Source organism: Hylobates moloch, unplaced genomic scaffold (genome assembly GCF_009828535.3).
Source record: "Hylobates moloch isolate HMO894 unplaced genomic scaffold, HMol_V3 SCAFFOLD_14, whole genome shotgun sequence".
NCBI lineage: Eukaryota > Metazoa > Chordata > Mammalia > Primates > Hylobatidae > Hylobates > Hylobates moloch.
The window spans coordinates 19,142,231-19,169,898 of NW_026652289.1; the positions used below are offsets into that span (position 1 = coordinate 19,142,231).

At 37.8% G+C, this 27,668-nt stretch overlaps 1 protein-coding gene across 1 annotated transcript in view; it reads left to right on the plus strand.

The window, feature by feature from the left end:
• Positions 1-27,109, plus strand: part of ADAMTS5 (ADAM metallopeptidase with thrombospondin type 1 motif 5) — a 43,298-nt gene extending 16,189 nt beyond the window's left edge. The window contains exons 3-8 of the mRNA XM_032175298.2: positions 6,999-7,166; positions 15,847-16,130; positions 17,550-17,733; positions 18,452-18,627; positions 20,569-20,744; positions 25,982-27,109. Of these exons, the coding sequence (XP_032031189.1) occupies positions 6,999-7,166; positions 15,847-16,130; positions 17,550-17,733; positions 18,452-18,627; positions 20,569-20,744; positions 25,982-26,555 (1,562 nt within the window). The 3' untranslated portion in view covers positions 26,556-27,109. The remainder of the gene's footprint in view (positions 1-6,998; positions 7,167-15,846; positions 16,131-17,549; positions 17,734-18,451; positions 18,628-20,568; positions 20,745-25,981) is intronic.
• Positions 27,110-27,668: the final 559 nt, after the last annotated feature.

Below are 27,668 nucleotides of genomic sequence, written 5' to 3' on the forward strand. Positions count from 1 at the left end.
ATCACTTCAAACTATCAAAAACACAGTCCCCATCCATGTTCCTTGAGTGGAGGCAGGAATGTGTTTACAGCCACTTTATAATCCAAATGTGAACTGCGGAAAGTTTTCAAGTTAGTTTAAGTTTACATTTTGAGTTTATATTTTAACTTGTCAAACTTTTATTATTGACTTGTAATAATAAAGATTTCACCTGCTGCACACATGGTTCTTAAAAACAATAATTTTACTGATGTTGGGCCAGCTTCTAATACACTAGGAGGAACAATCTGATTTTATTTAGACAAATGAAATCCATAATCTGCAAACATGCCGAAGCTTTGCTTTATAGTAGTTAATTATAAAATGCACCAAGTGAATCTCTCCACTGTGAAAGACTCCAGTGTGCTTCCTAAGCTAAACTCAGGCAACTTAAAAAGTCAAGACCAAATACTCAGCTGAGACTTAGGAAGTGGTTGAGACACAACAGCAAAGCCGCCTGTGTTTTGGTGTGGTTAAAAGGTGTTCCCTGGTTGTGCTGATCTGTGTGTGACTCTGCTTCTGTAGATAATTAGATTAAACACGGCCATATTTTGCAAAGCTGCAGAGGTTCTTGAAATACCACAGACCAAATCCAAATACACAGAATCAGATATCCAGGCTTGTTGTAAGATGCAAAGTTAGAAGGAAACTAGGATTAAACTTGATATTTGCCCACAAACCCATTGCTTTAATCAACAAGCAGTTTGGAGGAAAGCCACACTATGTCTTTCTTGGCCCCCAAATAAAATGTGGGAATAAGTTTTTGCTACATGTTGTGGAATATTGAGAGATTTTGTGTCTATTGTCAGTTTTTTAAAAACTTAATCCCAATTCATGTTTCTCTAGGGAGAAACCTATAGATTATCTGCCACAAGTGTGGAAACCAGCAAATTGAAGGTGGCATAAAAAGTAACTCTATCACACACTTGCTGAGTGATGTTTTTTTCTTTTATGTTTAGGAAATTTCCTCTTCCCTCCCACATAAAGAGTGTCTAGTAATATCAAAGCTTGTTGGCTGGTGTGGTGGCTCATGCTTGTAATCCCAACAGTTTGAGACAAGCCCTGGCATCATAGTGAGACCTTGTCTCTACAAAAAGTAAAAAAATATTAAAAAATTAATAAATAAATTAGCCAAGGGTGGTGATGTGCACCTATAGTCCCAGCTAGTCAGAAGGTATGAGGATCATTTGAACCCAAGAGATGGAGGCTGCAGTGGACTTTGATAGCATGACTGCACACCAGCCTGGGTGATACAGCAAGACTCTCTCCTCTCTCTCTCTCTCTCTCTCTCCATATATATGTATGTGTGTATGTGTATATATATACACACACACACACACACACACACACATATATATATATATATATATCACTGATTACTAGAATACTCATAAGTAAAAGTATATAACAATCCCAGAATATCAATGAGGACAATAAAGTTAGCTAACAATCACTGGTCCTTTGATATATGTCAAGCACATATTCTAATCACTTTGCATGTTTTATATCATTTAATTCTTACAAAATGCCATGAGGTAAGTACCATTAGTGGGTCACCCAAGAGAGAGAATGAAGCTAACACACAGGGTACTTTCTAAACCCGCCTAAGGTCAACAACTAATGTACTGCTAAAGTGAGATTCAAACCCAATCCATCTGGCTCCAGAGCTCAAGATGTTTATACGCTTCTAGAATGTTTTTTTAGACAGTTTTTACTTTAAAGGCTTAATTCTGAAATGGATTCAAAAGGATATTGACACAGCTAGTTATAAGGTGAAAAAGAGTTTCTTCCTTCCAAATTACATAATTGATACCACATTTACCATTCATGTTTAATGTTTTGAAATGGGAGTTTTAAGAGTTTTATCACATCTATGTAAAGATTCATGTTTGAATAAGCATGCATGATCCAATGACTGGAGCTCATGGTTCCCTGCTTCAAGGATTCTAGATTCTGATTCCATGTGAGCAGTTGACTCACTTTTCAACCCCTGGCAAGACCTTGCACCTCCCTAATCCCAGCTGGAAAATTAGGTAAAATAAAAACATGACCTCATTAAGAAACAGATGCTTCATCTGAGCAGTGCTTTCCCAAGTAAACACATTACAGAGCTTCTTGTGACATTTTTTTAGGATGTGGTACTGTGTCCCCTTGACCATTGGTCAGTTTGGGATCAGGAGACAAGAGCTTGAAATTCTGTTTAATTTGCAGACCAAAGTTTAGAAAAACAACCAATTTCCTTCCTGAGGTTAATGTTATAAGTCAGCCCTGGTTGTACAGTAATACCTGGGTGGAATAAGAAGCTGAACCAACAGTTTCCTTTAAAGTGATGTGTCTTCATCTGGCTACACATTATCACAGATTTTCTAACACCAGATTCTCTTGTGAATTTAATGAAGCAAGGTGTTCTTAAAATTTGTATTGGGAATATCAAAGATAACATTTATTTTATAAAATGTCACCCCTTTGCCAATTCAAAAAGAGGATTTTCATACCAGAAAAGTTATCAGGTGATGATTTGTTTGCTATTTCTGAGCTAACAATGTAACTCAAACTCTCAGCCCTATAGACTTTACTCTGACATAATTTATCATTACATTTATTTTCTTAGATTAATTCAAATAAACTCCTTTCTGATGTTACTTGCTGACAGACACTCAGCATGACTGTTGTATTTAAGACATGATTTAACATCAATTAAGAATAGGTCAACATCATCTAACACAGTTTACGCCTTAGCTTTTACTAATTATTTCAAACAGTGAAATACAGTTCTGGCCGGGTGTGGTAGCTCACACCTGTAATCCCAGCACTTTGGGAGGCCAAGACAGGTGAATCAACTGAGGTCAGGAGTTCGAGATCAGCCCAGCCAACATGGTGAAACCCTGTCTCTACTGAAAATACAAAAAAATTAGCCAGGAATGGTGGTGTGCACCTGTAATGCCAGTTACTCAGAAGGCTGAGGCAGGAGAATCACTTGAACTCGGGAGGTGGAGATTGCAGTGAGCTGAGATCTTGCCATTGCACTCCAGCCTGGACAACAAGAGAGAAACTCCATCTCAAAAAAAAAAAAAAAAGAGAGAAAAGAAAAAAAGAAAAAAGAAAATAAATATAGTTCTGAGGTATGCACCATGCACCGCTTGGAAAATATTCGTGGATTAGACAGTTACATTATTTTCTGAATTTCACTCTGGCTTCTATCTCCCCTCCTCAGTTAAAACCTTATTTAGCGTATAAATACAGAGGCCATTAACAAGTGCATCTATTACACAAGTGAGTTTGGTCCTTAATTGCCTCAGGGTTTTAGGTGAAAAGCTTCCAATTACATCATCAAGAATTAAAGATAGCCAAGAAAGATAGTATTGTAAACAAAATTGCTCAAGCAAACTGCTTTTTGATCTTTTGCATGTCTGCTGATTATAAATGGTCCTAAACACAAATACTAATTCTTCCCTAAAGCAAGACTTCACTACCTCTGCTTTAAATCCTGACAGCAGATAGTTACCTCGAAACCCATCTCTGCCTTTTCTCTTGCTAGGAGTTTTGCATCCTATTTTAGTGAGGGAGCTTTCTCAAATCTTTGTCAAAATGGCTTTCAGTCCTCCCCACCCTTCTCTTGCAACACTCTGACTCTCCAAAAAGAACTCTTTCTCTTTTCGAAGGGTAAGGATTGCCATTCTATGTGGATTTCTCGATTCCATCCCCCTGCCTCCTCTAAAACCTCACCCTCAACTAACTCTGTTGCTCTGTATTGCTCTAAAAACTCATCATGTAATACAATTTGATGTAAACAACAAATTACTTTTGGCATTGTACACATTTTCTCCATACTCTTTTATATTCTTCATGTGCTGTTTTACTCTCTGAGACAGGGATATCTAATCCTATCTGCTGCTAATGCTCCTGGGGTCTGCTTGTCCAAGAAATGCTTAATCTCCAAACCACACCATTCATTTTAAACATCTCTGTGAATGATTTATGAACAAACTCTCCCTGAAAAGGCAGATGTCTTCAAAGCTATTAGCTTTTCCAATTCCCCTTCACAATCCCTACTTGAAATACACAGTTGTCAGCTGTGACATTGTATTTTAAATTCCTCGGATTCTGGATTTTCTCTGGTAGTTAGCTTTTAGTATCATAGCGTGCCATCTTTACTGTGAGCACTCCTTTAAAATTGCTTATACTTGTGTATACTTTTGCTATTTCAAGGCTGATTTCAACTAACAGTAAATGTCTTAGCATAATTGACTGGGGGCTCGAATTAGAAAATACCACTTCTTTTGCTGTTTGCAGCCTTTAGAATGTGTGTCACGTCTTTCCTGAAGAGCATCCAAACATCCCTCACATTGATCTTCCCTTTCATATCCTGTCCAGCTCCTGAAGGGAAGTCACGTGGTTCTCTCGCCATGCCCTGGTTCCAGCTACTCTGGAACTGGGCCTGTTACTTTGGGTGCTTAAGTGTTCTTCACATTGCCCAGGACTCTCACTGCCCTTGAGAGAGCATGCCTCTCCCAGACAGCTGACAGGCTTTCTTCATGGAGGACAGAATGTTCATTCGCCCTCAAAAGAGTGGATCTCTTTCAGTTGACTCTAAGCAGGCTGTTTCTGCCTGACTTTTGGAGATCTTACAAAAGTCACATCCCCTTGCTGAGGTGAAGCGAAGATTTGTTCATGCTTGAATGGCAGTCTTTCACAGTGCAATTTCTTCTATGCATCTTCAGTGGCAATTAAGTTTCAGTGGAAAATGAGTAAATTTGGGGAGCATATAAGTCATAATATTGTATTAACTAGCATTCCAAAAGATTCATAAATGATGCCAAAATATTTCAAAATTAAATTGACTTGCTTACATAATTGAAACCTTTAAAATTATATGCTTCACCTCTCTGTTCGAAAGAAAGAATGAAGATACTTTCTCAGATCCCTCAAAGTGAATTTCGTGTCTGCCATGTGTCCTATATTTTAAATCAGAATTATAAAATCTACCCTCCAAATGAAGTGAAAATCTCTTGATAAAATAATAAAAAGGCATATGGAAAGTGCTATGTATTTATATAGATTTGGAGGAAAAGGCCATTACTTCATTAAATAAATATAAATACCCTATGAAGTAGAATGTATTCATCACATTCTTTAAGTAAAAACCTGGATTCAAATAAATATTATGTTGCAGAGGTCACTTGGAGACATTTTTCTTCTATGCCAGAGGAAAAAACTCAAGAGTGAAATGTCCACCATATCCCTCAGTGTTAACTGATAAATCTTCTATCTTGGAAAATTTCAGGAAGTGTAGAGTGCATTATCGACAAGTATTTCATGTACTAAGTAACTTTAAGTCGTTTCTAATAGTACATGAATGAAAGATTCTGTTATTTTTTTTTTCTGTGAGCTGTGAGTTTCTTGAAAAACTCAACAAACACTCAAAAATTAGATGAGCCCCTGCTAATTTCCTTTGCAAGTTATTTGGGACATACTTTATATATAGACTATAATGCACACTTATGCTACTGACCAAACAAAATGTTAAGTGGTGGTGGGAGAACTTCCCAGAGAAAACTTTTTAGCCTAGTAAATGCTGTCGAAGTAAATATCTGGATAAATAACATAAAAATGTGGAGACTTGGAAGGTCACCGAGCCCTAGCCACTTATTTTCAGCCATAACAGCAGTCAGTTGCTCAGTGGACAATTTTGTTATGAGGTGTTGGTGATTTAACAAGTTGGCCCAAAGTAGTCGGAATATAAAGTGAAAGATTTCATTTCTGTTGGGTTTTATTGGTGCACACTGGACTTTTGCTAGAATGGCCAAAGTTTTCTGCATTTGGCATTCAAGATCCCAAGGAGAAGGTAGTCATCAGTTTGCTACAGTGTTTCCTACATTTGTTTTAGTGGTTTGTGTAAGATTCTAGAAAACTTTGTTAAAAACACTACTAGGATGACTAGCTGTCTACTTTTTAGAGTTTGTAATTGCTCAAACTACTGTCCTAGATGTTTTAAATAGCATTGTAAATTTGTTGGGGAATATCATTTTATCCTTAGCCTGCATGAAAATTGATCTTATGTAATAAAAAGCAATTTACTTGGATTATAAGAATGCAATTATGGGCTCTGTGAAATAATATCGAGCTTGACTGGAACTGCAGAGAACATTGTTGGTTGAGAGGCTTAAGCACAAATATCACCTGGCTGAGTGGTTTTGAACACTCACAACAATCACTTGGGAAACCAAGCTGTCCTTTCTTCAAGCTCTCAAACTCCACGTTATTGGTATTTTGACATTTTAAAATGTAAATGGGTATGTTTTCAAAATGAGCTATATGTTTGTGACAATAGTAAACATTTATAACTCACTAAATCACCAAAAGAAATGAACGGATGAAGCAAGCTCAGTTAAGCATGAAACCGGAAAGTTCCTCATTTCACTTCTCTTTCGTCTCCCCTAGTCCTCCCTTTTATTAGCCACCTATTTACTTGACTAAGAAAATAAGTCACTGACATTCAAAAACCATCTATTAAGTGTTTGCAACTTGCACAGCACTAAGTTCAATACAGAGGTTTCAACAGTATATGGGAGCAAATGCACTTTGATCTCATGGGGCTTGATCAGAGAAGGCAGAAAATTAGACAATAAAAATGATATGTGGTGAGGGCTATGACATAATCCCACAATTGTCTCGCAAACTCTAGATTCTAAATAAGGCTTTGTTTCCACATGTCATTAAGCATATGTGATCCAGATGAATTATGGGAACATCTACTCTTTAGTTTTTCAGTTTCCATCGAAATGTTCACCAAAAGCAACTGCTACACTATCTCCATGCAACTTTTATTTCCCTGGAGGTCCAGTCTCTGGGTGAGAAAGCAGTTAAAGTGAACTCATCTACAATTAGGGGAAAAAAATCAAGCCCTAGCATAATTGTCATGGAAAAAACAGAAATACACAATCACGGATTATGTGTACTTCCTCTGTTGTCTCCCTTAGGACATCTACTTGGCCTCTCCCATGACGATTCCAAATTCTGTGAAGAGACCTTCGGTTCCACAGAAGATAAGCGCTTAATGTCTTCCATCCTTACCAGCATTGATGCGTCTAAGCCCTGGTCCAAATGCACTTCAGCCACCATCACAGAATTCCTGGATGATGGCCATGGTATGTATCATTTAGGAGAACACAGGCTGAGAAACAAGATTTGGGATTCTTAGGAGTTTGACTTCATTATATCCTCATAATATTCATCTTTCCCTCTAAGACAATAGTTGTTTGGATAGTGTCAGAAGAAAGACCAAGGAAATTGATCATATGTGGGTATGTACTGCCAACGTCCTTGGTGGCATTTTAGCTATGGTATTTTGGCTTTTGAATTGAAAAAATTCAAAGGAGAAGCAGTGTGGAAGACCACACAGAATGCCTAGCTAGTGCCCTGAAAGTCTGGCTTTTATTCCTTCTTTTACCACTAGCTTCCTGTGAGAACTTTGGCAGACATCTTGGTTTCCCTGCTGTTAATATGACTCTCAGAATTATTTGTTACATGCCTATTATAGGGGTGCAGTTAAGGTGTAGGTGACAATTCTACTGGATTCTCTTTATGGCAACGTAAACCCAGAAGAGGAAGCTTTCTAGATTTGCACTGACTAGAAGAATTTGGTTTTATCCTGATAGCAGATTCTCCTGAAAATAGAGTAAAAACTGCAGAACAGAAATAGAAAAGAAATCTGAATGATGGGAAAACGCTTTAAGAACTTCAAAAGAAAATCTTTGGCTTTATCCTTTAAATACAGTTCAAGAGCACAGCATACTTTATTAAATTCTGTAAGACTAGGATTAGTGCTGTAAATTATATTAAAATACTGAAGAAGTTACAATTTTTAGAAATAATAAATTCTGACCTCTAAGTAATCTTTGAAACAAGCTGTTGCAAATTTCCTAGCATTCTTTAGTACTTTAAGATAATAAAAACACAGGAGGATAGATGCATTGGCACTGTAAAGAATCTTCAGACATTATGTAGCTTAAATTTCCTATCTTATAGAAATGGACATATCTCATTTATTTTATGTTCTCTTAAAATTTGTGTTTCTAAAACTAATAGTTAAATTGAAATTATTGATCATAATAATTTTCTATAAAATTATCTCATGATATACGGTTCAAAGTTGAATAATCTATGAAAACTGTCTTTTTCCCACTTCCCCAAAGTTTATGACTTAATGTCCCATAATTTTTTAGTATGTTGACTGTTTTGAACTGTGGCTACATAATACCAGAACAATGGAAAAATTCAAATTATTTCAGACATAAAGAAATTCAGCTGCACAGTTCCCTGATACCATGGAGTCAAAATATGTTCATTAACTCATTCTGGCTCCATTCGTGGTGAACAGGTAAGGCTTTAGCTGCCTGTTACTACATATTTGTAGGTCTCATTTTGAAAAGCAATCTGGGTCCAGCTTGGTTTAAAATATATCTCAATACAGAAAAAAAAGTTCCTTTTTAGTTGAAGAAATATCTCAATAATTTAAAGGCTTAGAAACAACAATAAGAATTAATGTATGAAGCTTTTTCTTTAGACCAATAATACTATGGTAATTTTATGTTTAGCTCGGTTTACATTGTGGATTAAATGCAGATAAAGTCCTAAAATGAATGTTACCTTACTATCATCCTATCTACACTCATCAGGACAATATCTCATAAAGTCCTTCTTGGTTGGAATCTTAAGTCTCTACGCATAATATTGCTTTCCTGTTTTACTTCTTTTCAGGTTTTCTGAAAATAAAATAACATTAATATTTTATTTCAAAATCACACATTACACATTCCAAGAAGTTGAGCTAAACCTTGAATCACTAAATGAATGGATTTAGTTGCTAAGGCAGCAAATACTTATGGCTAAAATGAGACCAAATTTTTTTCCCTGTGCAAGTATTAGGTCAGCTAATTACAATGCTGTGGAGAATTTTGTTCCTAATTTTGAAATTATTCATTTATTTCACGTTTATGGAATTTGTGATCTTAATTTCTATGCAGTAAATATGCTTTCACCATTGTCTTCATTTCTAACATTAATTCTATATTTAAAGGAGTCCATGCTCTGATTTTTTAAAGATTTTATAACAAATTTACATATTTTTATATCTCTGTTTCTGTTCCAAAGGGCTCATGATAGAGAACAACTAAGAACATAATTTTAATAGAAATAGATCTTGTACATTTGCACTAATAAAAAAGTATCTAAATTTCTCATATATATATTAAATAAATTCAATTATCAAAATTCCTTGAGCAGAAAATGCTTACAGTTTACTTATTTAATTTTTTTCATCCAATCAAGACTTTCTCACTTTTGAATATGTTGGTTTGGTTAGGCAGCCTTTTGTTTCAATAAAAATAATCCTATTTTATCAGTAGCTTATAACATGAATAAAGTGATTTCAAAGTAACAAAAACCAAAGAAAAGCAGTGTGGCACAATGACAAAGCTCAGTTATGTCTTACTTCGTTTCAAAAGAGCATACTCAGATTCAGAATTGAAACAGTGGTACTCCCTGTAGTGCTATTATTTAAAGATGAATTGAAATAACTTAATAACTTTTAAATTGTAACCAAAAAGCTGACTTAAGTCAATGTAAGTGAAAGTGTGGCCATAGAAACTACTAAACCCACTTTAGAGATGATTGAGGTGCTAACATTTCAACTACAGAGCATGGGAGAGAACTAAGAAGACAGTCACAGTCCAAGATGATAGAATAACAAACAGATGCATCTTTGTTAGAAGACTAAACGATGTCACAAAACTATGTTATAAAACCTTTTAACTTTACTCATAGAAAGCTACACAGGCTTCCACTCAGAGCCCATTTATTCGTATTTTACAGTTCTACCATTTTTCTGTTCTAATTTTCTAGGACACTCAATTTTTTAAGCAATAAAATAGTCATGATGGATGAAGGTAGGGAGACTTTAGACAGGTAACCTGAGAGCAAGAAATGATATTATTTAACAATAAGAGAAAAGCTGTAAATAGCAGCCCAAAAACATGAAAGGCACAGTGGTCTGGTACCATTTTCTAAAGGTCAAAAACCCCATCTCACCAACACGGTCCCTCAAGTTAGTACTATATTTCAGCATGATACAATAATTGACACACAGAAAAAAATGATTTTCAGTTATCTAGGAAAGTTAAACTGTGACCACTATAAAGGCAGAAAAGCAATTGCTATTTTTAAGCAGGTAATCTCACAACACATATACAATTTGTCAATGGTACCTAAAGAGTACATTATAAATGGGAATTCCATTTATGTCTAATATCTTACCCCACCCCCTCTCACCTTCAGCAATACTGGAGAAATGAGGTCGGAGAGTAAAGTTAAATTCAAAGCATTTGATTTATTTTTAAAATTATTAGCCATAAGTAGCTGGACATTTGTAGCACTCGTCCACTGCCAAATGTAAATTCATTAGTACTGAGTGTTTCCTGATTTAGTTCCAACAAGAAATATGCAGCAATTAGGTTATGGTTGAAAAACCAGTGTGCTCACTCTAAAGTCACTGCATCTGCAGATTTGTGATTCAGAAAAGGAGAAGCCATGTCTCATGGGACCCCCCTACTCCCAACCTTGGCCAAGATACTTGTAGACATTCTGCAGTGTTTATACAAGCTAGCTCTAGGCAAGCTGGCTAGGAGTATGATCCTCAAAACTAAAGGTAAGCACTGGCAAAGAAATTGTGCAGTGAAAGCAGGTTATTGAATTTCCTTTCTCAAATGCTTACTAACCTTGCGTCCAGAAAAGATAGCTGTGTCTGCTGTATCCCTGAGTCAACAGTGCCAGATGATGAGAAAGGCCATGACTTATGTAGATACAGCTCAAGAACACTCACAACACAGGTTGCTAAGGAAAATCTATAGATGGTTTTGAAAATTCGTCATGTAGTGTAAAGAGCTAAGTTTACAGCCACTTAACTGAACACAGAACTTTGCACATAAAATGATATTGGAAAACCAGTTCTCCGAATCTTTTATTAAGTATAGACTGTAAAGCTAGCCAGGAGAGCTTAACATCAGTTTTTAAGGTGGCGTTAATAAAATTCAAAGCCAACACTATGGTTGTATCTTGATTTTCATACTAAATATGCTCTTTCATAGAGTGTGCAAATAAGACATATAGTTTAAGGCCATGGTGACTTATATTTTTAAAAACATTCCTTTATCCTCTATCACAGGGAATCTTTAATTTAATTTCCTTGCCATTACATCTGCTAAACTGTATACCTAATGCATCTAACAGTTTCACACCCAGACCCCTCGAACTGCTTTTCGACAACAATTGTCTGGTTTTTTGAAGTGCTCTTGTTCCTTCTTGTATCACTGGGCCCAAAATGAGTGATCAAAGAGCAGGCAAATGCACCCATTTTTCTTTTAACATTAGACATTCAAGTAAAGACCTAAAAGCAGAGGGGCAAAGGCAGTGAGATGAAGAGCGGAAGCAAAGGGAGATTGTAAGCAGTGGTGTTAGGCTTCTTCAGATGAGTTTCATTAGGAACATTAATTGATTTCTCCTAGATCATGAATATTTGGGTCATGCTTAATTTCATACCTGCATATTGAAAAGAAAGAGAAGATGCAAATAATTTTAGTGCTAGAAATAGGGAAGAAGAAATTGAAAACAATGAAGAACAACAACTTTCAGACCAGGCATGGTGGCTCACGCCCTGTAATCCCAGCATTTTGGCAAGCCAAGGTGGGCGGATCTCCTGAGGTCAGGAGTTTGAAACCAGCCTGGCCAACACGGCGAAACACCATCTCTACTAAAAATACAAAAATCAGCTGGGCATGTTGGCGCATGCCTGTAATCGCAGCTACTCAGGAGGCTGAGGCAGGAAAATCACTTGAATCTGGGAGATGGAGGTTGCAGTGAGCCAAGAATGCACCACTGCATTCCAGCCTGGACAACAGGGCTAGACTCCATCTAAAAGCAAAACAAACAAAAAAAAAACTTTGATAACTTTGGTTAATCATTAATATGAGAGACAAATAGTATTGTAAGTCAGACACATAAAACTAGAGATTTTTCTGTTCCATTTCCTGGAGGCATGGCATTCCTTCCAACACCTTTAGTGGAATTCCGCCAACACATTTTCTTACTGGTTCGTCTCAAATCACAGCATTTTACTTTTTATTTTTTTGCCTCATTTTAAGCATTTCGTTTAACATGAATGGTAAAAACATGTATGCAATATGCACACATTCCTGTTGACTTTTTTTTTTTTTTTTTTTTTTTTTTGATGGAGTTTCGCTCTTTGCTGCCCAGGCTGAAGCGCAATGGTGCGATCTTGGCTCACTGCAACTTCTGCCTCCCGGGTTCAAGCGATTCTCCTGCCTCAGCCTCCCTCCCGAGTAGCTGGGACTACAGGCGCCCACCACCATGCCCAGCTAATTTTTGTATTTTTAGTAGAGACGGGGTTTCACCATGTTGGCCAGGCTGGTCGCGAACTCTTGACCTCAGGTGATCCACCTGCCTCAGCCTCCCAAAGTGCTGGGATTACAGGTATGAGCCATTGCAACTGGCCTGACTTTATTTTATAGTCTATCCCTTTATATATATACAATGTTAAAAAAAGGAAGAAGGAAGGAAAGGGGAAAGGGAGGGAAGGAGGGAAGAAGAAACTTGTCAATTTGTAGAGCAGACCAAACACAAAATGTTTTCAGCAAGGTCCAGATCAAATTTCAGACTATGATGAATTAGAAAATATGTGAAGTAGATGTGAAGAAGTGGTTGAGGATAAAAGTAAAACAGATTAAGAAAAAAATCAGCAGTAGGTTGGATGCCTCTAGAGGTCATTAGAAATGATACTGAAAGGTTGATCAGTTTCCCCTTTTACTCATTCCCCAAACTGTATACATTTTTTAAACATATAAAATGTATATCCAATCTGTTATTACTTAGATTGTAAACATTTTATACTGTGAGATTTAGACTTAGGCTCTGTACTGATTTTTGTTATTGTTTCTTGGCACCATTCTGCCATTTGGTAGAGATGCTTGTACCTATTTTGTTGCAAAAGGACATAATTCAATGTAAAAATGAAATCATATATACTTTGGCATAAACAGAAATTGATGCAGCTACAAATCCTAGTACTGAGAACATTGGCATAACACATTAATTGCAATTCTGAAATAAATGTTTTATTTTAAGCAAGAAAAGGTCATCTCTACATGTATGACCTCTAAGGGAAAATTACAGAGCTGATATATCTTGTTTTGAATAGAAAGCTAATGTGTTATTTATTTTTAAAACTTACAGTTCTAAGTTAAGCTTTTTAAAGAGATGCCACATCTTGAAGTCTCCTTGTTGGAAGCCGATTTCAAATTGTTTGCATTACACGTTTCTTTTTCACTTGTCATCTACTAGTGAGGTAGAACAGGTGTCAGTGACTGTGTATGCATAGTCAGGTGGTGAGTTATTTTGACTCCAGAAAAATGAGGTAGATCCATGCCATGTGCATGCACACATGGTAAAGACTTCCTAGCTAATATTTAGTTACCCAGTCTTACGGGCTGTGCTTTTTAGTAAAATTTTTTTAAAGAAACTTTCTTAAAACAGCCCTTTTGAAGAATTGGAAAACATTATTGCAGACTCAGTGATTTGTTGACAGTCTTCTAACATCAGCAATCTGCCAAGTATGCCCTAGTGTACACAGTACTTCTTTTGTGATTCTGCAGTGAAGATAACGTTTTTCGTGGAGTTCTGAAGCCCTAATCGCACTCTGTCTTATAAACAAAGCTTAGTGAGCTTTTACTATCATTCTTTCCTATTGACTTGATGTTCGTGTTTTTCTTTTAACTTGGTGTTTTTCTCCCAAAGTTCTCTTTGGCTGGATACTTATTTTTAATGCTTTTTCTGGCTTGCCTTAAGAAGCTTTACCTCTTCAAACGTTCTGGCTCAGAAGTTAAATAGGAACTTTGCTCTTTATTAATTTTCATATAATGCCCTCAACACAGATTGACAAATTCTAAGGTATTCACTTTGAAGAAATTTGAATGTAGTCCTTAAAAAATTTACAGTATACTTAAAATGTGCTGAATATTCTATTTCTCAGTGGCACATGAGGATTTGAATATGACTTTTTTGTTGAATAAAAAGAATAACTGTAATACATCTAAAAGGCTGTTAAATACGCTGGGATAGAACTACCATTGCTTTGTATTTTCCTGGTCACCCTTAGTATCTTTGTTAGCTAATTTCACATTTACAGTATCACGTGAGAAGAGAAGCATTATGCAGATCTTGAAAATAAATTAGGGAGAGGTTGGCTAACTTAGCCAAGGAGCACTCAACCATTTAGTATTTCACCAGAGTAAGACTTCAGACTGGGTGTTTCTTCCATTAAGCTCAATATCCACCACTTAAAGGATCCTTACACATGGCTGCCCTTCAGCAATACAATCAGGCAGCTACTCACATGCTAACAGAAGCCATATGGCGTCAGAAGAGAAGGGCAAGCTCTGAGCATGAAACCATAACAGCCGTGTGACCTTGGGTAACTGGTCTGCCTCCTGTGGACCTCAGTTTCCTTATCTGTAGGATAAATAAAATATGCACTAGAATCTGCCTGATGGGGTTGTGGTGAGGATTAAATGAGCTCATATATGTATAGAACGGAGAATAGTGTGTGTAACAAATATTTGTTATTTTATTGCTATTATAATAATTGTGTAAATCCTAAAATCAAGTAAACAGAAAAATACAGAAACAGATGGGCAATATGCATGCACATGTGGGTGACAAAAGAAAATTAATGATGTTAACTCACTGGACAGGGATTCTTAGGGAAGCTTTTGCGGGGAGGGGAAGGAGAGGACGAGGAAGCAAATTTAAGGTTTTGGATCCTCATCATCCATGTTCCAGCTTCTGTGGATTCCCCATCTCACCCCTCTGCCTGTACACTCTCATATATGATGCAGTGAGATGCCTACCTTGTTTCGGCAGATAGATCCAAATACTCAACAAACACCTATTCCATTAAATAGATATAAAGCAAAGAGTATAAAGACTAACCTAATCCTAAATTATCAAAGACGATTTTTTCTTTTTTCACTGCTCCTTTGTTCTGTGAATCTGGAAAACTTTTTATTAAAATTTTATCTGTCTGAGAGAAATACTTTATCTCCTTGACTTTATTGGAAGGCCTTCAAAGGTAGATCTGGGTCATTTTTCTGTATTTCAGATACCTAGTGTGTTTTCTAGAACATCGTAGGTGCTGAGCAAACGCTTGTCGAGTGACTGTAAGAATGAATGAGGAGCCAGCTTGGCTATTATTTATGGAATTACTGGAAAGGAGACGTGATAGGCACATGGGGAAGGGGTGAGCTAGAAATGGGTAACGGGTTATACAGATAGAGTGCCAAGGACAAACTCTGTTTCTCAAAGTGGTAAATGCTTCCTTATCATTATTATTATTATTATTAAAATTCACCATCTGATTTCCTCTAGGTCCATCCCAATTTTGTTTAGTGCCTTAGCACAAGGGTTGTTTTCACAACTAATCATTACAAAATCATTTTATTCCATCACACCCCTGCCAACCTCACCTCTATTGTTACAGACACTCCGGAGCGTATCACCCCCGAGAACCCTGGAGGGTATCGTGCGTCCGAGGAGGCACCCAGCCTCGTCCCCACGGAGTCCCTCTCCAGAGCATTACACTGCAGATTCATGGGTGCCTCATGCTCCAACACCAGCCGGGGCATTTCATCTTTAGATCCATGATTTTAGCAGTTTGAAACCTAAACACAGAGCCGTGGTGAATCTCTGTTATTCTTGTAGGTAACTGTTTGCTGGACCTACCACGAAAGCAGATCCTGGGCCCCGAAGAACTCCCAGGACAGACCTACGATGCCACCCAGCAGTGCAACCTGACATTCGGGCCCGAGTACTCCGTGTGTCCCGGCATGGATGTCTGCGCTCGCCTGTGGTGTGCCGTCGTACGCCAGGGCCAGATGGTCTGTCTGACCAAGAAGCTGCCTGCCGTGGAAGGGACGCCTTGTGGAAAGGGGAGAATCTGCCTGCAGGGCAAATGTGTGGACAAAACCAAGAAAAAATATTATTCGGTAAGTGATTTTCTCATCAGTCAATGCCTGGAGGCCCAAGAAGTGAAGTTCATTCTTGTGACGGGTATGGCCACTGTCCTCAGAAGGCTTTATTTTCTAATTTAAAAACTTTTCATTTTGAGGTTCATTTACAGCTGCTTCTTTTACCCGCAGTAGCCATTCTCACTGATCCGAGATTTACTGGGGAAAATGCAGATACTAGGAATTTATTTGCAGTTTACATCTTTTAAGGAATACTTATGTAACTCAGATTCTGTCTAATGGAGACCCCAGGTAGGACCCTATTAATTGCTTCTGGGAAGTTTACTTTCAAGCTTCTCTTGCTAAAGTTATCAGAATATAAGTATTTAAATTCAGTAAGGAGGTAATAGCAGAGCTGATACATGTGGTCCTTGTACATATTTGGTGAGCTCTGAATGGTCACTTTTTTCCCCTTGACAATAAGTTAATCTAAATTTAGGAGCTAAAGTAACTTATGGCTGCTCCGGGGAAACACGTCTGCCACTATATACACAGTCCAGCTTCAGGTCAGCAACTGCCCTATTAATTTTCAAGGCCTGAGTAAAATATGTGCTCGCTTTCAACCCACAAGATTTGCAAAGTCTCTAGAAGAGAATTATCATGTGCCCATTGCCTGTGTCTTTCCAGTGTATCACCCAACCATGCATCATCAGATAACCCGACACAGTCAGCCAGAGGCAATTCACAGATTCCCTCAGCAACGCAGCTGATCATATTCTTCCTTTCAGAATCTCTAAGCTCCCTCCCGGAATGTTTCCAGAGAAATAGACTTAGGTTGCCATAAAAGGGCTCTTCCTTCCCTAAGGGGTGTGTCTGCATGTATGGCATGAGTGCATTTCAGTATCTGTCACATCTAATTAGGAATTAAGCCAAGTTGGGTCCGGTACATTTATGAACGTCATGGAGTCGGTCACAGAGGGGATGTGGGATGTCAACAAAGGGACTGCAGAGTTTTACTGCTAGAGATGCAAACACAATGAAATAATGCCCAGTGCCATGCAGATCCTTCAGCATTATACGTTTCAATAAAGATCCAAGATCAGAGTGGACAAAAAGTTACCATGGTTCAGTGATATTAACTGAGATGGACCATGTTAGAAGACATAATTTACAAGGGTCCATAGAAACCGGGAGGTAATAATCTTTGTGGTGTGCTCAGTACTTAGGATGATGCTTTCAGATCTTCTAGTGCTGGAGTTGGGAGCGTGGAAGAGATGAATTGCTTAGCACTGGAAATGTGTTGTATTTCCAAAGCATGATCATGTTAAATTCAGTGAAAATATAAATGTATCTGAGACAAAGTTTCCACTTTGTCATTAAATGCAAGTGATTTCCAAATGCACACTTTCAATGTTTTTCTCTCATCGGAGTTAAAATATATTCTACTTTCTATTTCAGACTTCAAGCCATGGCAACTGGGGATCTTGGGGACCCTGGGGCCAGTGTTCTCGCTCATGTGGAGGAGGAGTGCAGTTTGCCTATCGTCACTGTAATAACCCCGCTCCCAGAAACAACGGACGCTACTGCACAGGGAAGAGGGCCATCTACCGCTCCTGCAATCTCATGCCCTGCCCACCTAATGGTACGCTGCTCCCAAGTGTCAGCAACCATCATATGCTACGTGTCATTTTTATTCTAGCAATAATGAATAAGGGAAGCTGGGGAAATAATATTAATCTTATACTGCACAGTTCAACGAATATGCAGATCAATAACAAACACATATGTGTGTGTGTGTGTGGTTTTTTTTTTTTTGAGACAGAGTCTCACACTGTTGCCCAGGCTGGAGTGCAATGGCACGATCTTGGCTCACTGCAACCTCTACCTCTTGGGTTCACATGATTCTCCTGCCTCAGCCTCCTGAGTAGCTGGGATTACAGGTGCACACCACCACACTTGGTTATTATTATTTTTTTTTTTTTGTATTTTTAGTAGAGGCGGGGTTTCACCATGTTGGCCAGACTGGTCTCGAACTCCTGACCTCATGATTTGCCCACCTCTGCCTCCTAAAGTGCTGGGATTATAGGCATGAGCCACCACACCCGGCCACATTTGTGATTTTTGAGTTATTATTATTATAAGCAATATTCAGATAATTGGAACAAATAATCACCATTTTGAATTCTATGTATAGATAAAATCCATCAGCACTGGTGAGTAAAGAGACTGTGCAAAAAACAACAACAACAACAACAAAACAACCTTTGCATCTTCCCCTTAAAATTAACTATTTAAACCCACAAGAATACATCTAAGTTTCCGAACTGATAAGGTAATACCGTAACATGTTTGTTTTCTAGGTAAATCATTTCGTCATGAACAGTGTGAGGCCAAAAATGGCTATCAGTCTGATGCAAAAGGAGTCAAAACTTTTGTGGAATGGGTTCCCAAATATGCAGGCGTCCTGCCAGCGGATGTGTGCAAGCTGACCTGCAGAGCCAAGGGCACTGGCTACTATGTGGTATTTTCTCCAAAGGTAACTACACACCAACTGTCCAGAAGCAGTAGGCGTTCTGGTGGAAATTATTTGGTAGAATGAAGCCTGCGGACACCAGATGTAAACAGTTATTAGTTTGGGGTCAGTTAGATTTTGGAAGGTTTTTATTTTCATCTCTATAACTTCTGTATTTTCAAACTTTACACAATGAATAAAAATTATTTCATAAACAGAACAAGTAAATGTTTTAAAAGCTATATTTAAAAGATGTAACTCACCGTCAAGGAAGGCAAAGTGTGACCTTAACTTTAAAGTAACCATGAAAACAACTAGTATGTCCTAAGCACCATTGTAAAGGAGACTGCAAAGCAAGAAAACTTTTTCTATTTTTCTATGATTTACTTAAGAATTCCTTTGATGAGCCGTGGTGATGGGTTTCAGGATCATATACCTCTGACTCAGGCTTTTGAATAAGTCAAGAACCCTTAATATGAATCAATGTCCCTCTAGTTATATGTAATAGTTGTGTATGTGTATAATATTTGTATATGGAACATGCCTTATTTTTCACAAGTGAGCATTTTCTAAATCTGTAGCAGAGTTTTATTCTTATGGTCAGTGTTATACAGCAATTTACAAATTTGTAAACAGTTACTACATTTAAAATCACCTATGGCTGGGCGCAGTGGCTCACACCTGTAATCCCAGCACTTTGGGAAGCTGAGGCAGGCAGATCACAAGGTCTGGAGATCGAGACCATCCTCACCAACATGGTGAAACCCTGTCTCTACTAAAAATACAAAAATTAGCTGGGTGTGGTGGCTCACGCCTGTAATCCCAGCTACTCGGGAGGCTGAGGCAGGAGAATCGTTTGAATCCAGGAGGCAGAGATTGCAGTGAGCCGAGATCGCGCCACTGCACTCCAGCCTGGTGACAGAGCGAGACTGTCTCAAAAAAAAATTACCTCTGAAACTTGGCCTTCAGATATTTATAACATGTTATTGAAAAACAAGCTAATGTCCAATTTATGTAATTTTTTAAAGATTCTGTTTTTGTTAGAAAATAACGCATTTTCATTTAAAAATATTACACAGAAGTAAAAACATAAAAATCACCTGAAAATACCACCATCTACAGAGCTATTAACCTGATGAAGTATATTCTACTTCAATTCACACACACACACACACACATATTCACAACATATTCATACACATGCATAAAAAGAGTTTTCTATATACATAAACATAAAATTTACAGGCTTATTTATATATGTGAGTGTATATATATTATATATACTCCCATGCACAAGCCACAATCTATATACACACTGTTTTATAACTAGCTTTTAAACTATACACTAATCCGTTTATTCAAAAGATATTCAGTCTCTTCCAGTAAGTCCATTCATCTAACTTCCCCAGACTCCTTTTTCTGTACTAATTTGGTTGTGTCTGTTTCAGTGTCTGACAGTTCAACACACAATAGGGAATGCTCTCCAACCATGACATAGTTTTGAATGTCAAGCTTAGATTTTCAAATTTGTCATTATAATAACAACTATGCAACAAAGAAGGATCTTTGCATTCTCAAGCCTGCTCATATTCAGTTCTGCACACAAATGATAGTCCAAAACACTAAATGAAAAGATTACTTCCATTGTAAAAAGCCAAGATTGTACCATGAGAATGTATTATGCATACAAAAACGAAGATGAGTACCTTGTGTCTCTTAACACATTCAGAGGTAAGCTTAAGAGAGACAATGTGTAACCTAGGCTTATCCAAAATCTGCTTTCCGGCAATATGCCAAGGATTTTTCAGTTAGATACTTCTGAAAACTATGTTTTTTAGCTTTTTTTCAATGGACTGTCTATACCAATCAAACTCAAAAAATCACAAATGAGAACTTACTAGTTGACGAAAGGAGCAAATACTGACGCACACATTTCCCACTGCTAATGCTTTTGCCATGATTCAGGTGACCGATGGCACTGAATGTAGGCCATACAGTAATTCCGTCTGCGTCCGGGGGAAGTGTGTGAGAACTGGCTGTGACGGCATCATTGGCTCAAAGCTGCAGTATGACAAGTGCGGAGTATGTGGAGGAGACAACTCCAGCTGTACAAAGATTGTTGGAACCTTTAATAAGAAAAGGTAATATGATAGAACCTTTGTCTTTATGTAAATTGAACAAAGCTTTAGACTCTTGCAAAATTGATACAGGAGGATTCATATTACATCATAAGCTATCTGTACAAGGAGGTCTAACGTGGCTCTAGAAACACATTTTAAATATGAGAAGGAAGAGACAGGAGATGAATAAAACTCTGGTTGCTCAGGGAAAACTCATGGCGCCTCTGGAAGCAGATAAACTGCAGTAGCCATGGGAATCAATAGCTTGTAGAGTCAGAAAACTGAAAAGAAAAAGTGGGGGACATTCCGCTTTAGTGATGTCTTGCAGATCTATTGTTATTCCTAAAACATAATTTAGGGAAGGTTGGTTGGTTTCGATCTTAACTATATTTTTAAAAACAAATTCTCCTTACACTGTGTTTTCCTTAAGAAAATATTTCTCCTTGCAAAATGTAAGTTCATTGCAGTGGTGTGGGCAACAATCCTAGTGAAGTATCCTGGTTTATATCTACTCTCTAAAGAAATATATACAGCAGTGTCTGTCTCCTGCTTCCTCTTGTGATCCTAGATTTTTGCTTTAAATATTCAAGTTTATAAGTACCAATTTCTGGCATAAAATATGCTATCAAGTACGATGACTGAGTTGACTAGAGTCTGGTAAAATTCAGGCTTGCTTCTCTTCCCAAACCACTCTTAGGCTGAGTGTTATTAGTCAAATGTATCTGTATTGATGTACGTCCTGTGTTGTCTGTAACTTGAGAGTAATATGCAAACCAAATTAACAATAGGATTTATTAAAATAATTAAACATGTTAATGTAAAAAACTATAAATTTTCTCTGATGTGATTTGAAAATATATGGCTGAAAAATTTATTCTGAGTTAAAATATGCATTACTAATTCTATTTGCTAATGAAATAATTATTCACCTAATTGTGTTAGACCATCTATGTCAAAAACACTGCATGCCCAATTATATCCTGCATTTTTATATGTTTCAAAGGTATAAAACACCTTGGAGATGATCAGTCCAACCTTCTGTTTTAAAAATGAGATGGACTCTGAAAATATAGGAGTTAGCCAATTCTCCATGGCTGATGAATGCCAGAGAAGAGCAGACACCATAACTGAAATCCTAGAATACACAGATCACTTTGAAAAAAAAAGAAGAGAGAAAGAAAGAAAGAAAGAAAGACAAAGAAAGAGAAAGAAAGAGGAAGGAAGGAAGGAAGGAAGGAAGGAAGGAAGGAAGGAAGGAAGGAAGGAAGGAAGGAAGGAAGGAAGGAAGGAAGGGAAAGGAAAGGAAAGGAAAGGAAAGGAGGGAGAGAATTCAGGAATCAAATTAGAAACAAAATTACTTTTAAAAAGTAATACCTTATACACTTTATGGTACATATTCTCTTCTATATAAAGTTATAAACCACTTTTCAAATTGCTAAATTTAGCATTTTAAGTATTTTTGTGTTGACAACTAATATCTGCACATTTTTCACATGAAAAGATGAAGAAATTCATTATAGCAACAAGTGGTATGCAATGTAACCACTTGAAAATTGGTTTGACCAAGATTCTGCTATGGTACAAATGACATGTTTGAGTAGTTCAAATTAATTACTTAGGGAGGCCATAGTAATTTATATGATTTATAAAAAAGAACATTGATCTCATACTGGAATATTTGTAATCAAGCTTTGGCTCAATGATTCCTTAGACATGTGATCTTTGAATTGTCACCTAATTTCTTTACCATGAGATTTCTCAAAAGTAAAGTGGAAATAGTAGTAATTATTATCATACAGTTAATAAAACTGTTGTGAAGGTGAAATGAGGTAATACATATTAAAATATTTCATCAATTTTAAGCCCATTCACAATATGACCCTAATCTTAACTCGCTCCTCCCTCAGTTTTCCTCATCTCAGTAAATGGCAACTCAGCCTTTCTGCTATTGAGGCCAAAACTTTGGAGTCACGGTTCACGTCTCATTTTCTCTCACACCCCACATCCATCCATCAGCAGATCCTGTCAGTTCTATTTCCACCACATCTTCAGAATCCCCTCACCACCGTGACCACTCCCACCGCAATCCAAGTGTTCATCAGATCTTGCCTGGACTAACACTGCAGTCTTCTCACTGACTTCTGGATCCTTTGCTCCTCAATCTTGTCTTACCAAGCAAGGGAAGCCATAGCTATTACCTAAACCAGATCATTGCATTCCTTTGATCAGTAGCCTCCAATGGCTTCCATCTTACTTAGAGTCAATACCCAAGACTGTTTGTAATCTCTAAGGTGCTAAAAGATCTGGCCCCTTCCCTCCTCTATGTCTTTTCTACACTGTCCCTTTCTCGTGCTCTGCTCTGACCAGAATGCACTTTCTGGCACTTCAAAAACATGACACCAGGTATGAGAATGCTGTTTCCTCTGCCTGGAATGCTTTCTGCTATTAATGAGCAGTACACCTTCCAGAATCTTTTTAGGTCTCTTTCAAATGTCACCTCCCCAGATGGTGGCTATCGTAAATGAACAAGAGGACATCTCCTTCACTCCCACCACTACTGTGCAACTTCTTACCTCACTCTGTTTCTTCACAGCTCTTATCAATTGATATCACCACATATTTTGTTTGCTGGGAGCGGACTAAAACATCCCTTCCCGGAGAGTATGCTTGAATATAAATGAATATATTTCTTCATGACAGACATTGCCCTTGGTACTGTGCAGATAGCTCTGAACAAAACAAGATTCCTTTGCCCTGCCAGCCATACTTTGTAAGAGTTGTATGAAAATTGCATTCACGTACGGTAGTCAGGAAAGCTGGTTAGTGTCTGGAGTTTAAATGATACCAAGCAGGATGTAAAGAAAAGGAATCAGGAATATCAAGAGAATCATCTTTTACTAAGGCACTAAAAAATCAGGGCACTAATACTCAGGTTTACCAGCACTTGTGAAACTCAGTTTGAAGACCTGCAGCAATACTGACCATCATGCTAATTCTCATCAAGATGAGAAAAGCTCTAAGGAACGAGGGTAAACACCCAAAAAAGCTTTTCTTACCCTTTATTCTTTATTTTACTTACTCCTTACTGGGCATCATTTAAACTGTGGACATAACCAGAATTTAATTTCATTTAACTGCTATAACATATGGCTGGCAGGGGTCAGGATTTTATGCCTGGGGACATAGGGAAAAAGAGCACTAATTGGGAGTCAAGAGCCTGGCCTTTTTTTTTTCTTTTTTTTTTTCTTTCTTTCTTTAAGACAGAGTCTCACTCTGTTGCCCAGGCTGGAGTGCAATGGCACAATCTTGGCTCACTACAACCTCTGCCTCCCAGGTTCAAGCGATTCTCCTGCCTCAGCCTCCAGAATAGCTGGGATTAGAGGCATGGGCCACTATGCCCAGCTACTTTTTGTATTTTTAGTAGAAACGGGGTTTCATCATGTTTGCCAGGCTGGTCAGGAACTCCTGTTCTCAGGTGATCCCCCTGCCTCGGCCTCCCAAAGTGCTGGGATTACAGGTGTGAGCCACAGCATCAAGCCAAGCCTGGCTTTTAAGCCTAACACTGCCACTAATCAGCTCTAAAGTGAACTTGTTCAAATACTGTCATATATCCCCGTTTCATACTCATTTTGTGTAAGATGACATATTTATCTCCAACTACCTTCTGTTTAGACAGGATCTCATTCTGTTACTCGGGCTGGAGTGCAGTGGTGCAATGGTGCAGTGGTGCAATGCGCCACCATCCCTGGCTAACTTTTTTACTTTTTATAGAGACAAGGTCTCCCCTGTATTTCACAGGCTGCTCCTAAACTCCTGGCCTCAAGGAATTCTCCAACATCCCTTTTGACTTTCTTTGAAGCCACTATAGTTTCATGGATTATTTATTAATATTAGGTACTACAAAACACATCTGTAACAAAATCTGATCTGTAATGTACTACAAAAATAAAAATAATCAATCGAGTTAGACAGAATAAGGAACACCCTGAGCATTGCATCATCTCTCTTCGACACTGTAGGAAGCTTTGTCACCTGTCTGGCTGTCACTGTAGAACAGATTGCCCTGCAGACGGGGCTTCCTTGGCGATAAGCTTCCTTTCCAGTTCAGAGGAAACTCTGGAGTAAGGGAAACACACTTGGATTTTTAGCATGTGAATGAGAACTGGAAATGAGACAGTTCAGCTCCACACGTCAGTCAAACTGCTCAAGCCAATAGTATTCCTGTTTAAATAACTAGGAAAATGAAGGGACCCTATTATGAAATTACTTAAAAAGGCAAAAATGTGGACAAAAGTTGATTCCTCATTTCACCCTTGGTGCTTAATTAGCATTTCCATCCTAGCATTCCTCACAGGTTTATGGGTATTAAAGATATTTATGTCTTTCCCCATTTTTTTGTCCAGATGATGGCTCTTTGAAGACTTACATGTCACTCACCATAAAGCCTTTCTCAATCTATCGTATCTTATGGGCACTAAGAATTCAGAAAAATTTTCTAAGTCATTTTTAAAAATTCCCCTTTTATGATGGTATTAGTAATATCATTACCCAATTTCACAATTGCATGCTTCATTTAGTGGCCTGTCCCACAAAATCCAGAATTTTAGTAGAAAGGAATGCAGAGACTCTACTCACCTCTAGTCCAAAAACTAATTAATTCTGTGTTCCCAAGTTAGTCTGCACATTGGAACAATGTGAGAAGTTTCAAAAGTGCTTTTGACTGTGCCCGACCCTGGAAGATGGGGATTTAATTGATCTGAGGTGTGGGTAGGCTCTGAAAGATTTAAAAGATCCCCACGTGATTCTAACGTGGAGGCAATCTGAGAAACATTAAAGAATTATGTGAGATTAAGTGAAGGCATAGTTTTGTCAGTTTGTGTTTAAATATATCCCATTTTGTGCCAGAAAGAATGTAAAGTAGATTTGTAAAGATGATAGGATCTGTTAAGGATGAAAATGATTGTATAAATCTTGAAAGTTAGCGTAAATGTTTTAAATGAAGGCAGGTTGCTAGCATCATCCTAATTTTGAACACCTCAATTAAAGTGTATACGATACTGTCGTCTAATTGCAATTCTGTAATAAAAAATTATTTTTAAACCCAATTTTAAACTAATCTCTTAAATACATTAAAACTTTGTGTTAAGAGAAGACTTTTTAGAGAACTTCTGTTTATTTATTTGTTAAGTGTTTACTTATTTTTTCTCCTTTTTTTTTAACCACCTCCCCCCACTTCCTGTGAACATTCCTACTTCCAGTAAGGGTTACACTGACGTGGTGAGGATTCCTGAAGGGGCAACCCACATAAAAGTTCGACAGTTCAAAGCCAAAGACCAGACTAGATTCACTGCCTATTTAGCCCTGAAAAAGAAAAATGGTGAGTACCTTATCAATGGAAAGTACATGATCTCCACTTCAGAGACTATCATTGACATCAATGGAACAGTCATGAACTACAGCGGTTGGAGCCACAGGGATGACTTCCTGCATGGCATGGGCTACTCTGCCACGAAGGAAATTCTAATAGTGCAGATTCTTGCAACAGACCCCACTAAACCATTAGATGTCCGTTATAGCTTTTTTGTTCCCAAGAAGTCCACTCCAAAAGTAAACTCTGTCACTAGTCATGGCAGCAATAAAGTGGGATCACACACTTCGCAGCCGCAGCCGCAGTGGGTCACTGGCCCATGGCTCGCCTGCTCTAGGACCTGTGACACAGGTTGGCACACCAGGACGGTGCAGTGCCAGGATGGAAACCGGAAGTTAGCGAAAGGATGTCCTCTCTCCCAAAGGCCTTCTGCATTTAAGCAATGCTTGTTGAAGAAATGTTAGCCTGTGGTTATGATCTTATGCACAAAGATAACTGGAGGATTCAGCACCAATGCAGTCATGGTGAACAAGAAGTCTACCTAACGCACAGAAAGTCATGCTTCAGTGACGTTGTCAACAGGAGTCCAATTATGGGCAGAATCTGCTCTCTGTGACCAAAAGAGGATGTACACTGCTTCACGTGACAGTGGTGACCTTGCAATATAGAAAAACTTGGGAGTTATTGAACACCCCCTGGGCTTACAAGAAACACTGATGAATGTCAAATCAGGGGACATTTGAAGATGGCAGAACTCTCTCCCCCTTGTCACCTACCTCTTACAGAATGTCTTTAATGGCATCATAATCATTTTCACCCATAATACACAGTAGCTTCTTTTTACTGTTTGTAAATACATTCTCCCTTGGTATGTCACTTTATATCCCCTGGTTCTATTAAAATATCCATATATATTTCTATAAAAAAAGTGTTTGACCAAAGTAGGTCTGCAGCTATTTCAACTTCCTTCCGTTTCCAGAAAGAGCTGTGGATATTTTACTGGAAATTAAGAACTTGCTGCTGTTTTAATAAGATTTAGTATATTTTCTGACTACAGGAGATAAAATTTCAGTCAAAAAACCATTTTGACAGCAAGTATCTTCTGAGAAATTTTGAAAAGTAAATAGATCTCAGTGTATCTAGTCACTTAAATACATACACGGGTTCATTTACTTAAACCTTTGACTGCCTGTATTTTTTTCAGGTAGCTAGCCAAATTAATGCATAATTTCAGATGTAGAAGTAGAGTTTGCGTGTGTGTGTGTGTGTGATCAGTACTTCAGAGTCTAAAAACTAGTTTCCTTGTGTTGGAAATTTAAAAGGAAAATAATCGTATTTCACTGTGTTCTCAATTTGTATTTTCACAATTACTTTCTCTCCAGAGCTTTCATCTGGTATCTCACAATGTATGATATACGTACAAAACACACAGCAAGTTTTCTATCATGTCCAACACCTTCAACACTGGTATACCTCTTACCAGCAAGCCTTTAAAATGCATTTGTGTTCGCTTATTTGTTTTGTTCAAGGGTTCAGTAAGACCTGCAATGTTTTGTATTTCTTGACTTAGTTTATTA